The sequence below is a fragment of the Myotis davidii genome, unplaced genomic scaffold, assembly GCF_000327345.1.
Source record: "Myotis davidii unplaced genomic scaffold, ASM32734v1 scaffold120, whole genome shotgun sequence".
Lineage (NCBI taxonomy): Eukaryota > Metazoa > Chordata > Mammalia > Chiroptera > Vespertilionidae > Myotis > Myotis davidii.
The window spans coordinates 3919885-3933031 of record NW_006294778.1 but is presented as its reverse complement, the minus strand read 5'-3'; the positions used below and the strand labels follow the sequence as shown (position 1 = coordinate 3933031).

The window sequence follows — 13147 nt, the reverse complement described above, 5'->3', positions numbered from 1 at the left end:
TGGTTAGGCTTATATGCATGCATACATGTCCTTTGGTTGATCCAGCCCAATACTTTTAATGTTTAAAATAACTGAATTCAGTCATAGGCTATGCTGTCTTTGTCTTTAATCTTGTCTAGATTAATTGAGGAATTGTTAACTTCCTTTTTCTTAATAAGAAATGGATAAGGATTTCTGCTATATCATGTTTGAAGGATTTTTTTTTTTAAAGTTGTAATTTATTTTAACTCTTGCATTATTTTCTTAATGAAATTTCTTCCCAGGTCTGGATAAATCAGGTTGGCTTAATAAGCAGAAAAAAATAATGATTAAATAACTCATGCAGAGCCTTTTTGTTATAAGTCACTGCCTATATGTTAATTTTTTTTCAGGTATTGCTGGCAATAGGAAGAGATGCTTGCACAAGAAAAATTGGCTTAGAAGCCGTGGGTGTAAAGATAAATGAAAAGTAAGAAAAAAACCTTTATTATATCTTATCGAATACTATTTCAGGTACTTATAATATTGATTATTGCTGGAGTTTTGATTTTTAAAGTTAATTTTTATCATACTTGAAGAGTTCTCTTTTTAAGTTCAGAAAAAGTCTTCCAGCGCCACTCATACATAGTATTTTCTGTTTTTCTTTTTTCTTTTCAAAATCGAATTGAGAGCTATGTTGGCTTGCTTTTTGTTTCTTTAGTGTGTATGTGTACAGAAAAAGATCCATCCATGGTTAATTGTAGGGATATGCTTTAGCTTCACTCAGCCTGTAGATTTGAACCATGTTTAAAGCTACCAGGTTTTAAGGTCACTAGGACTAGGGTGGTCACTACCCTAGTGACAGCTGCAGGTATGAAAACGCATTTCTTCAAGGCTTTTAAAAGTTAAAGTCCTTCCATCTCTCTCCCAGTTTTTTTGAGGGGGAGGCAATCAGAATTTTTGGTGGCCTTGTTTTGACAAGACTTTTAAAAAAAAGGTAAAGTCCTTTGGACTGTACTCCTGCACCAGATAATTGAGACTCTGGTATCTGCTTATGGGAGCAGCATGGGGTATTTCCCAATACCGCCTTTCTTACATCCAAGTATAAAAGCACCTGCTGTGAACGGCAAACTCCCTTGGAGTAATGGCAAGCTCTTCATCCTTGCAGGAATCATATCTATTCAGGAGAAGAGATTTCTAATCTTACTGTGAAGATTATTTTTTCTTCGTTTTTTTCATAATTTGCTAGCCTGTTTCCAATTAGATCTAAGGTTTAGATTTCATATAATGTTAATAGTTATTCTGTATTTACTGTGAGCCATGGACTGTTGTGCTGAATGTTTTATTCACATTCACATTCAATTCTCACAATCCCTTACGGTAGATAGAGATGGTGTTCTTTTTCTTCCTACTATTATCCCCATCATCATTATTCCCATTTATTAGTATATTTGGGGGGGATGAAGCTTAGAGATAGTAAATAGCTCTCCCAAGATCAAAGATGTAATAACTAACAGACCTGGTTATTACAGTTTATAATTCTTATTCTTAACCGCTATGTTCCTGTTTTTCCATTCCAGGATTTCTGTCAAGTTTTCTTATTCCTTTATTTTTCAGAATAGCAGCGAGAATGGTCTCTAAGCTTTTATTTCTTCTGAAATAAAGTTGTTTTGTTTGGTGTAATACATTAGAACATTGTCCCCACCTGGAGTCATAATTTTGGGCTTCTTTGGGATAAAGGGGATTTTGTTCTACTTAAGTATTAATGGTAATTAATGATGATTTTTAACGGGATCAATTTGCAGGAACGGAAAAATACCTGTCACGGATGAAGAGCAGACCAATGTGCCTTACATTTATGCCATTGGCGATATTCTGGAGGGGAAGCCGGAGCTCACCCCCGTAGCCATCCAGGCGGGAAGGTTACTGGCTCAGAGGCTCTACGCTGGCTCCACTGTCAAGGTGAGTGACACTTCACCCACTGAAAGACTGTTTTTAATAATATGCCCAGTTCTTTATTTAGGGATAGTTGGGAAGTTTCCCAGGTCTTAAATAATTTAGTTACTTTGATGATGACATCCTAGATGTGCTTTATTACTGAATTCCAAATGACATTGTTAGGAGTGCTGTACCTTTGTGATTTTATTAAGAAAACTGTCACTCTTGGAATTACAGTAAGAATAAAATGAGCGTGATTGATCAAGTTTCAGCACTGTTATGTTCCATTTACACATAATAGTTGCATTTTATATCAGTTTTATTATTATTAAGGTAAGAAATCTTGTTGTGATACCTATGAAGGGTATGTAAAAGGATTTGGGGATCTAGGGAATAATGCCAGTGTACAGAGCTGCTTAAATTAGTGTTTAGGCTTTATTTCCCTGTCCTTTCTAAAAATTGGTCTTCTGTGCTTAGAATGTTGAATGTGTTCTATTAATAACTTAATGTGGTTTTTAAAAATTGAAGTAGGAAATTGAAATTCTTAGGTATCTTTCATGGGACCAGTTACTGAGTGTATGTCTGCTCGTGGTGATTTTTCTTGGGGGCAGGGAGAGAGAGGGGGTAGTGAGGAGTGACAGCTAATGGGTATAAAAAATTTTTTTCTGGTGATAAAATCTTCTGGATTAGATTGTGGTACTAGTTGCATACTTTGTGACTATACTGAAAACCACTGAATTGTAAACTTTGAAAAGTGAATTTTATGGTACGAGAATTCTATTTCAAATGTTAAAAAAAGTAAGAGAGGGAGAGAGGGAGGGAAGGAAGGAAGGAAGGAAGAAGTGAGGAAGGAAACACTCGCACTGAGAAAGAACACCCAAGTAAGATACAAACTTGGAATGGGGCGGGGAGAAGAGGGCTCCCCAAGGCTGAAAAAAATGTTTTATTTTGCATTCATTTTCTGGAAGGTATTTTTACTGAATATAGAGTTATAGATTTACAGTGTTTCTTTAAATATTTTAATGATTTTTCCATTGTCTTGTGGCTGCAGAGATTCTAAAGAGAAATGCACTATCATTTCTATGTTTGTTCCTCATAAGATTTTCTTTTTGTCATTTTTTTTAGCAGTTTGAATATTGCATGCCTTGCCATGCTTTTCTTTATAACTGTTCTGCTTGTGATGTGTCCAAGATTCATGGATTTATCTGTTTATAGTTTTCACCAAATTTGGAAAATTTTCAGCCAATTATCTTTTTATTATTATTTTTTTAATCCTCACCAGAGGATATTTTTTCCATTGATTTCTACAGAGGGTTGAAGGGAGGAGAGAAACATTGAAGTGAGAGAGACACATTGATCCATTGGTTGCCTCCTTCCTACACATGGTGACTGGGGATGGGGAACCTGCAACTGAGGTATATGCCCTTGACTTGGAATCTAACCCCAGGCCCTTCAGTCCACAGGCTGATGCTCTTAACCACTGAGCAACTGGCCAGGGCTTCAATTATTTTTTTCTGTCTACCCCCTTTTTGTTTTCCCTTAGACTCCAATTAATGAATATTGGTTCACTCGATATTATCCCATGATCTCTGATGCTCTGCTCCTGTGTCCATTTCCTCCCCACCCCGACCCCATCTCAGTGCTCCATTTTCTTAGAAAACCTATTGCCATGTCTTCAAGTTCACTGATTTTTTCTTCTTCTGCACTCTCTTGGGCTATTAATCCCAATCTGTGTGGTTTGCAGTTCAAATAGTCTTTTTCATCTCTATAAGTTTTATTTATTAAAATAAATTTTTCATTTTTCTCCTCAGCAGGTTAATGGTTTCCTTTACCTGGTTGAATAGACAGAACATATTTATAATAGTTCTTTTAATGTCCTCTGCTAATTCCATCATCTTTTGTTTAGTGTTTGTTTCTGTTGCTTGATTTTTCTCGTGGTATTGGTTCACATGTTCCTGCTCTTTTGCATGTCCAGATACTGTTGGGTGGACGCAGATACTGTATATTTTACATTGTTCAGTGCTGGGTTTTGTTGAGTTCTTTTATACAGTGTTAGGATTTGTTCTGACAGTTCGTTAAGTTACATAAGGTGTTTTATCCCTTTTGTAACTTGCTTTTAAGCTTTTTTAGGGTTCGGCTACAGCAACCTTTCACCTAGGGCTTAGTTTCAACCATTAAATTGATGCCTTTGGGCATCAGGTAACCCCATTTCTCTCACATGATGAATTCTTTCTGCTTTGACTATGGGAACAGGAACTATTTCCAGTCCTATTGGAACTCTGGTCATTTTGGAGCCTACTGCTTTCCAGTGGTTCTTTCCTCTGAGGCGTTTACAGATCAGTACTCAGCCCAGATGCCAGGAGTTCTGGTCCAGCTCTACTGGCTTCAGGGCTCTGCCCTGCAGCTGCTGCCAGATGTTTAAACAGTGTTGCTTCATATCTGTCTGGTTTTCTAGTGGGGTAAGGCAGGGAGGTAGGTCTGGTCCCGGGTACACTATTGTGGCTGCCAGTGGAGATCTGTCTTTACTGTTGAATCAGAATTCCAAAGGTTTATGTTCTTCTTAGAGAAAAAGGATTCTATTTATTGTTTGCACAGGGAGACTCATTTTAAAGATTTCACCCTACTGTTTTAGAGAGTGAGAATTCAACTTCTCATATTTTAAACGCAGAATGGCTCACCTCTGTGGGTAAATGTGACTGGGTAGGTTTTCATCAAATAGCATTTACAAACATTTTGCATTTATATAATAACAATTCGCATCAGCATATTAAAGACTGAGATATTTGATAGTTAAGAAACATTTATTTGCTTAATACAGCATTTTACAACAACTTTGACTTCAGAATCCGTTTGTCATCTATGTCTATTATCATAAAATGTACTTTGGAAATAGAATCCTTAACTTTTTTTGTATCTCTAGTTTTCATTTCACTTTAATTGCTGCATATTGTTATATGGAGTATATGTACTACAGAACTACTTCCTTATTTGCACTTTAAAGCTGCTCCATATTGCCACTATTGAAGAGAGCTATAGCATTGCTCAGTTAATGCACGCAGCTGTTTCTGTATGTTATTATAGATGTCTAAGAATAGGTTTATTGGGCCAAAAGGTATAAAATATTTTTATGACTCTTAATATGTATTGCCTAATTAATTTCCCATAGAAATCTATTAGTTTCTGTCACCGATAATGAGACCATCAGCTTTGAGTACACTTGTATTGTTTTTGGCTGCTTTATTAAAGGTAGAGAAAGTATGTCCTTGTTGTTAACATCCATGAATCATTTATTCATGACTAGTCTTGCCAGACATTAAACCTCTGCCAAAACTTCATGACATCAGTTCATGGTTCTCATGTGGTAGGTTTATACCTGGGATTGTTGTGACTTCCCATATTTTTGGTAGAAATTTATTAGTCTGCTTTTCTCCCCTAATTTTGAACCTTTTTGAAGCATACCCTTTTTTGAGTTATAACTTCTCTTGTAACTCTTCTCCATTTTGAAATAGTGTGACTATGAAAATGTTCCAACAACTGTATTTACTCCTTTGGAATATGGTGCTTGTGGTCTTTCTGAAGAAAAAGCTGTGGAAAAATTTGGGGAAGAAAATATTGAGGTAAGTTCTACTCTACTGCTTTCAAAATTAAAAATAACTTCAAGCATACAGAAAAGTAGGAAAATTGTACAAAGAATTTCTGTACAATTATCCAGATCCATATACTATTAATATTTGTTTTTTATGTTGCATAGTCTCTCTTTCTCTATTTCTGTGTATCTGTGTGTATTTTCTTTCCTGAACCATTTGCGAGTAAGTAGAATGCCTCTTTTCTCGTAAACATTTCAGTATATATTTCTGATGAATAAGAGCATTTTCTTATAAAATCACAGGGTAGTTATCACATTTAGGAAATTTAATATTGATACAACTAGAGACCTGGTGCACAAATTCGTGCATGGTGTGGTCCCTAGTCCTGGCCGGCGATCAGGGCCGATCAGGTTCCCCACCTTCCTGCCTTCTCCTCTCCTTCCCTCGCCACCCACATCGGCTTGCCACCCACCCCCGGTTCCCCGTCCCAGCCCAGGGGCCTGGCTCCAATCAGGCAATTGGGGCCTTCAGGCTGGGGGCATCTCCTGCGTTGAGCATCTGTCCCCTGGTGGTCAGTATGCATCATAGCGACCGGTTGTTTGCTAGGCTTTTATATATATAGATGGATACTTTTATGTGATCTACCTTCTGTTTTTCAGTTTAATCAGTTGATACAATAATACTTACTTCTACTTTTTAAAACCAATTTTACTGGTTTCTTTTTATTATTAAAACAACATTGTTGGAAATAGGAAAATACAAAGAAAAAAATTAAAAATTAACTTAATTTCTGCTGTTCTATTAGGTTTTGACTCTCTGCTGTTATCCTCTAATTTACACTAACTTTTATCATATAGTCAAGGAAAATGCACATGAAGTGCACTATTTTCATATACACAAATAATGCTACACAAAGTGACTGCTGCTTTTTAAATCATTTGAGGAAAAGTTTTTAGTTAAACCTTCTAAAAGATCAGAGTAAGTTTCAGGATGTGAATTTATTTTAAATCTCTTACCAATCTTTTTCTTTATTATGTGCATTAGTAATAGCATGTAATATCTTGGTCTAGGAGTAATATTAACTTTTTTCTGATTATAAACATAGTGTATCCTTGTTATAGGAAGCTCAAAAACATAAAAAAGGAAATTTTAATTCATGAAGTAGTAACTGCTGTTAATATTTTGGCATATTCTAGTCTCTAAGTATTTATGTATGTTTTTATATATTGAGTGCATGTATAATTTTGTGTTTGTACAGATGTCTTAATTTTTTATTTTATTTTTAAAAATATATTTTATTGATTTTTTACAGAGAGGAAGGGAGAGGAATAGAGAGTTAAAAACATTGATGAGAGAGAAACATTGATCAGCTGCCTCCTGCACACTCCCTACTGGGGATGTGCCCACAACCAAAATACATGCCTTTGACGGGAATCGAACCTGGGACCCTTGAGTCCACAGGCTGATGCTCTATCCACTGAGCCAAACCGGCTAGGGCTGTATCTTAATTTTTTTAAAAGTGTGATTAAGTTATGTGCAGTATTCTGGCCTACTTTACAATAATATTAGATCATGAGCATTTCCCCCTAAAAACATGATTTTTAAAATGACTTGTGTAATTCTTTTTAGGGATGCTATACAATAATTTGTTGTGCTATTCTTTATAGTGAAAACCTGTTTACAGTTTTTTACTATTAATAGAATGATGAACCTCTTCATTGTTCACTGTCTGTTTCTCTGATTATTTTCTGAGAATAGATTCCTATCAAGAGGTATTTAAATTTTAAGGTTCTTAATATACATTGCATATTTCTTGGCAGACCATCTTTGGATTTTGTTTTATTAGAATTTGCATTTTTTACTATATAAATAATGCATTTGTGTTGAAATTTTGGAACATGTAAAGGAAATAGGAAACAGTTACTCTTTTTTTTGGTAACAGTAATTATTAGCAATTGGGTAAAATTTCTTTAATCATCTTTTTCCTATATAATTGTTATCATACTATGATATACATTCAATTTGGTAACCCATATTTTAAGAAAAATTACATCATTTTTATAATATAAAAGAACACTTATAATGTCTACAAGATCAGTATGTTTTTAAAAGGTAGCTAACCATATATGTTTCGAATTGAGGCTAGCAGAAAATAAATCCCTTTAGTCATCCAGGACTTAAGTTTATGAAACATCAATAAGGATGTCTGTGTCCTTCCATTTGCCTACCTTCCATCCCTCCTCTGCTTCCCTTCGATACTCCTGGTGAATAATGTCAATGGATGGAATGTCTTTGGAAGCATTAAGCAAGAAAACTTGATAATTGCTATAATTGTTGCTGGCACTTGACTTGTTTCATGCCCAAAGTTGTCCTTCCTCTCAGGTAACAAAATAGAGGTTTTTTGTGTGTTTTTTTTTTAAATTCATATGTTAATGCAAGACAGCATGTAATGACATGGCTTCTTTCTCTCATTTGCTGGCTCTTTATTGTTATTATGACTTAACGTTTACTCTTTAACCTGAGTTGTAATTAAGGGATGAGCTTATAGCAAAAGGATCTGACAACAGGACTTTTAAAGTCATTTACTTTCTCACCAGTTCCTATTTATTTCATGAATTTTTTGGGAGGTGTTTTGTATGTGTTTTCTTAACTTTGATTTTTCAATTGCAGTTGACATTCAATCTTATTTTATATTAGTTTCAGATGTACAGCATAGTGGTTAGTTATCCTATATAATAAAAGCCTAATATGCTAAGTGTCTGGTCTTCTGGTCAGCTATTCAACCAATCAAAGCATACTATGCTAATAATATGCTAAGGCCGCTCAACTGCTTGCTATGATGTGCACTGACCACCTGGGGGCAGAAAGTTGACCACTCGACCAGTTGCTATGAGGTGCACTGACCACCAGTAGGGAGACGCTCCAACTGATAGGTGAGCTTGCTGCTGGAGTCCAGCTGATCAGGACTGAGTGAGATGGGCTGGACGTGCCCTGGAGCCCTCCCGCAGTCCCTCCCATGGCTGGCCAACCTCCCATGTCTCTCTTTGGCCCCGATCATGCACCAGTGGGGTCCCTTGGCCTGGCCTGCACCCTCTCGCAATCCGGGACCCCTTGGGGGATGTCGGAGAGCAGGTTTGGGCCCGATCCTACAGGCCTGGCTGAGAGTTATAAAGTGATTCCCCCCTCCCCCCCCGAATCAGTCTAGTACCCACCTAGCACCATGCATAGTTATTAGAATATTATTGACTATATTTTCTTTGCTGAACTTTGACATCTCTGACTATTTTGTAACTACCAATCTGTATTTCTCAATCCCTTCACTTTTTTTACCCAGTCCTCTAACCCTCCTCCCCTCTGGAAACCATCAGTTAGTTCTCTGAGTCTGTGAGTCTGTGTCTGTATGAATTCTATTGCTTAGTGAAAGTCTAAATACTAAAGAGCCTCCATTGTCTTTGTATCCAAGCCAGTGTTTGACAAACATGCTTCCTAAGATGATGAGTCTAATTGTGCTTATATCTTCTTAGGTTTACCATAGTTACTTTTGGCCATTGGAATGGACGGTTCCATCAAGAGATAGCAACAAATGCTATGCAAAAATAGTCTGTAATACGAAAGACAATGTAAGTACAATTCTCATTTAATCCTTTCAGCTAACTTCATTTTGTTTTTAATATGTAGCTATATTTTGATCACATGTTACACACTGCACTTCTTTCCTGTTTTACTTGTCGGTCTCCCCAGCTGCATAGACCTCTGAGAGCAAGGACCATGGTGACACAGTGCTCTCCCCCCAGCTTCACCGGCACAGAGCCCTACACATAGGAGGCAGGCAGCTAAACTTGCTGAGTGAAGGAGCCATAGGGACAACTTGAGAACTCTTTGTGTTTGTGTGTATGAAAGGAAACCAATTAAGTCATCAATGACCTAAAAATGGCAAAAAGAAAAGAACAGGAGTACTGCAAGTTTATGTCCTAAGCAGCTGTCCCGAATGAGAAAGCGGTAATGGGAAGACATCTTAGTTGGGTTCTGATTTAAGGTTTCATTATCATCCGATTTAAGGCTACAGGTGTCAGTTGATAATGAAGGCCTAGGGCAAATTCTTTGACCTCACAGTTTGTCTCCATACGTACAAAGTGAGTGAATAGTCATTAGTTTTCAAACTTTTCTGACTGCTCCCCCCATTTTATATTGTAACCCAGGACACGTATATGTTGTGCACATGCTCTATAAGTATTGTGAATTAAATCTTACGAGAACTGGTATTTTTAACTTAGCTAGGCTCTTACTTTAAGAAAAAATACAAATGATGCTAAAGAAACCATATATTAAAAGCCTAATAAACTCATAATTTTCTTATGTGGGATTGAATATAATTAAGCTATATATCCTGTTGAGAAGTTACTGCTCTCGACAGTAGCACAGTAGCAGATTGCTTTTTGCAGAACCCAGGGTTCTAGGAAAACCTGGATCCTGTGCAAAAAGACATCATCATAGATACATTTAATAAGTGAATATACTAGGATAATCATAACAAACTCCACACAGTTGGCATCAAAAACAATTTTAGGTACAGTTTTTTCTTTTCAGACAAGTTTAATGAAAAGGTTATTTGTGTGAACATACATTAGATAGAAGTTAAGTAAATGTGCCAGGGCATGTAGTAGCTAATGGAAGGGCTGGAATTCAGTCCCAGGCAAGGTCGATTCCATGTTATTAACCATAATCCCATGCCTTTTGTAGTCTTTTGTAATCCTTGATCCTGTACCCCTCATTTCTTCCCTACCCCACAGGCAGCAGTCTTGAAGTTGGAGTGTCTCACCTGTTCATATTTTTATGTTTGCCACCTCTGATGAATCTGTAAATGTTATAGATTGTGGTTTGATTTGGTGGTATCCTTAGCTAATTAGAGCCTGCAACTTGTTTTTAATCTCAGTTTTTGATTTCTATCCATGTTAACTACATTATTTCTAGTGTATTTTAAGACCTAGTGTATTTTGTGCTTTGTTTATCCATATGCTGAACCCCTGATTGTCAGGATGAATGATGTAAGTCCAACATGGAATATATTACAGTACTTTGGCAACAGAATGACTTCTTGATAGCTTTCCATAGAGTGATTGAGCCTTAGGCTGAGCACCCCGCAGCCTGAGTTGCCTCGTCGGTTATGAGGAGATTGGACTAGACAGTCTGTCTCAGTCAGAGTTGGCTCTCAAAGTCTGAACAATGGAGTGAATCAAATTTCTCTCCTCTTGGCCGAGTTTCTCCTGAGTTTGGGATAAAGAATCTATCCAACCTAATTCCTACACAGTTATTTCAGAGTTGCCAAACATTTTTCTATTTTTCAAAAATGCTATCTATCCCCAAAACCTGAGTTAAAATGATTTTAACTTGAATGAGTGCTCTGAAATGTTTCAGCTGTCACAGATAGGTTATCTGGGGCTTTGAGACAGTCCATAGAGGAGATGAGGACACAACTGCCCTTTGAAAACATTTTCCAGAACATTGTGAGCTTTTGGAATTGCAGGCAGTTCTGCTTTCAGTGTTTTCCCTCGTCATTTGTTGCTAGTGCTCTTCTCTTCCTTCTTGCTTGATGTGACCCCACCCTCTATATGGGCCCGTGTTGGAGTTACCTTCAGCCTAAACAGCTTTTAGCAGCAAGCATTAATATGAGCCTATGGCCACTTCTGAATGGGGTTTTTAGGATGGACTGGGAAAATACTTCAGGCTGCTAAGGGGTGGGTGGGAAATCAGCGTAATTGTATTACTTTGTTTTATATTTTAGGAACGTGTTGTGGGCTTCCACATACTGGGTCCAAACGCCGGAGAAGTTACACAAGGCTTTGCAGCCGCGCTCAAGTGTGGACTGACCAAGCAGCAGCTGGACAGCACCATTGGGATCCACCCCGTCTGCGCAGAGGTGGGTCACCTGCACTTTCATGGCTCTGCCTAAATGCACACACAATCTGGCTTACAAGTGGCACATCTAGCATTCTGGAGCTAGTGTTCTTCCTGCTGTATCAAGCTGCTTCTATACCTCCTTGCAGCTTGTGAATGAGTGAGAATGCCTCAAAAAAAGACCTTGTCTCTAGAACCCACATTTTCCTCTTTCAGACGGTTCTTGTTCCTGGTGTGAACTGCCATGCTATTAATTGGTAAAAGCCATAGAGTGATTTATAGAGATGTGCCTTAAATCTTCTATTTGTCATGTCTTCTAAATTGTTTTTATGGCAGTCAGTTAATAATGCCATTCATACCCAGAAACAGCTTAAATACTTGGTATCTCGATGCACCTCGAGGATAAATAATAATGGTTGCCTCTTTAGCTTTGGATATTAGAGAATGAGATTTGAAAATGATGCTTTTAAAAGATCAGGCACATGATAATAGCATTGGAAATTGACCATTCTGGGCCTGGGTGTTAATTTTCTTCATGTTTGTCAGTGATTATTGTGGAGTTGAATGTTGTGATGCTTACTGTTAACTGAAAATTGTAAACCCAAAATGTGTCTATGTTGAAGAAGTTGGTGAAGATTGGGAACAGGTATCTCATACCAGCTTAGGTATGGAATTGAGATTATAACTGTTATCTGGCCACCAGTCAGTGGTTTCCATAGTGTACGTTGTGCTTGTGCATACGCGCTCACATGCACACACACTCACTCCTGCCAGATTTCGTTCAGCAGCCTGCTAACTGGTGGTCTCTGTTCTTCATTGCCCTTGTACAACTGAACTCGTTACTGAGTATGAAATGTCAACTTCAAGGCCTGGGAAAATATTTTCATTCTTTTGCTTTGCCATGTTAGGGATAGTGTCCTCTACCTTATTATGCACCTGGCTGGGATAGTAGCATGAAAGTTTAACATGTTCAGTGATTAGAGCATTATTCATAGAGAACTACTGTCTTATGAACTCAACCTAAGCTTCAAAAACATAATGTGAAAATTGTCTAGATTAATGCTCTTAAACAATGCGCTGTGATAATATATTTTATTCAGTGTAATGAGTAAGACTTTCACGGTCTGCCTAGGGGAGGAGCCAATTAACTTTTTCCCCCCTAACACATAACTTTTAGCGAGTATGTTAATGTCTTAGGGCTGCCTTAACAAAGTAGCACAAACTGGGTATTAAAACAAAGGTATTCTCTCAGCTCTGGAAGCTAGAAGTCTGCCGTCACGGTGTCAGCAGGGCCACGCTCCCTAGACGCTCTAGGGAAGAATCCTCTTGCTCTTCCCATGGTGTCTGGCAGTCCGTGGTGTCCCTTTACTTATAGGTGCATGACTCCAGTTTCCGCCTCTGCCTTCACGTGGCCTTATCTCCTATGTGTCTGTGTCCAGATTTCCTTTTATCGTAGGGGCATTAGTCATTGGGTTAGAGCCCACTCTAATCCGCCATGACCTCATCTTAACTTGATTACAAAGGCCCCATTTCCAAATAAGGTCACATTTACAGTTGCTGGGGCCTCGGACTTGAACATATCCTTCTGGGGGGCTTAATTCAACTCACAACAATGAGTATATTTAAATTCTTGATGCCAGTCCAAGAGGCTTAAAAGCTACCACAATCATCTCCAATGTGGATGAAAAGATAACTTCCCAGTTTACATCTGTGTGTCTAATATTTTAATCTGAATTCAGCTCTCACTGGGCTGGTTAGAAGGAAGACCG

The 13147-nt window shown here is 37.7% G+C and overlaps 1 protein-coding gene across 2 annotated transcripts in view; it reads left to right on the top strand.

The window, feature by feature from the left end:
* TXNRD1 (thioredoxin reductase 1) overlaps positions 1-13147 on the top strand; it is a 60048-nt gene that overhangs the window by 33153 nt on the left and 13748 nt on the right. For both annotated transcript variants that reach the window (XM_006769344.2, XM_006769346.2), the window contains exons 9-13: positions 372-448; positions 1764-1920; positions 5406-5513; positions 9008-9103; positions 11266-11400. In XM_006769344.2, coding sequence (XP_006769407.1) covers positions 372-448; positions 1764-1920; positions 5406-5513; positions 9008-9103; positions 11266-11400 — 573 coding nt within the window. The remainder of the gene's footprint in view (positions 1-371; positions 449-1763; positions 1921-5405; positions 5514-9007; positions 9104-11265; positions 11401-13147) is intronic.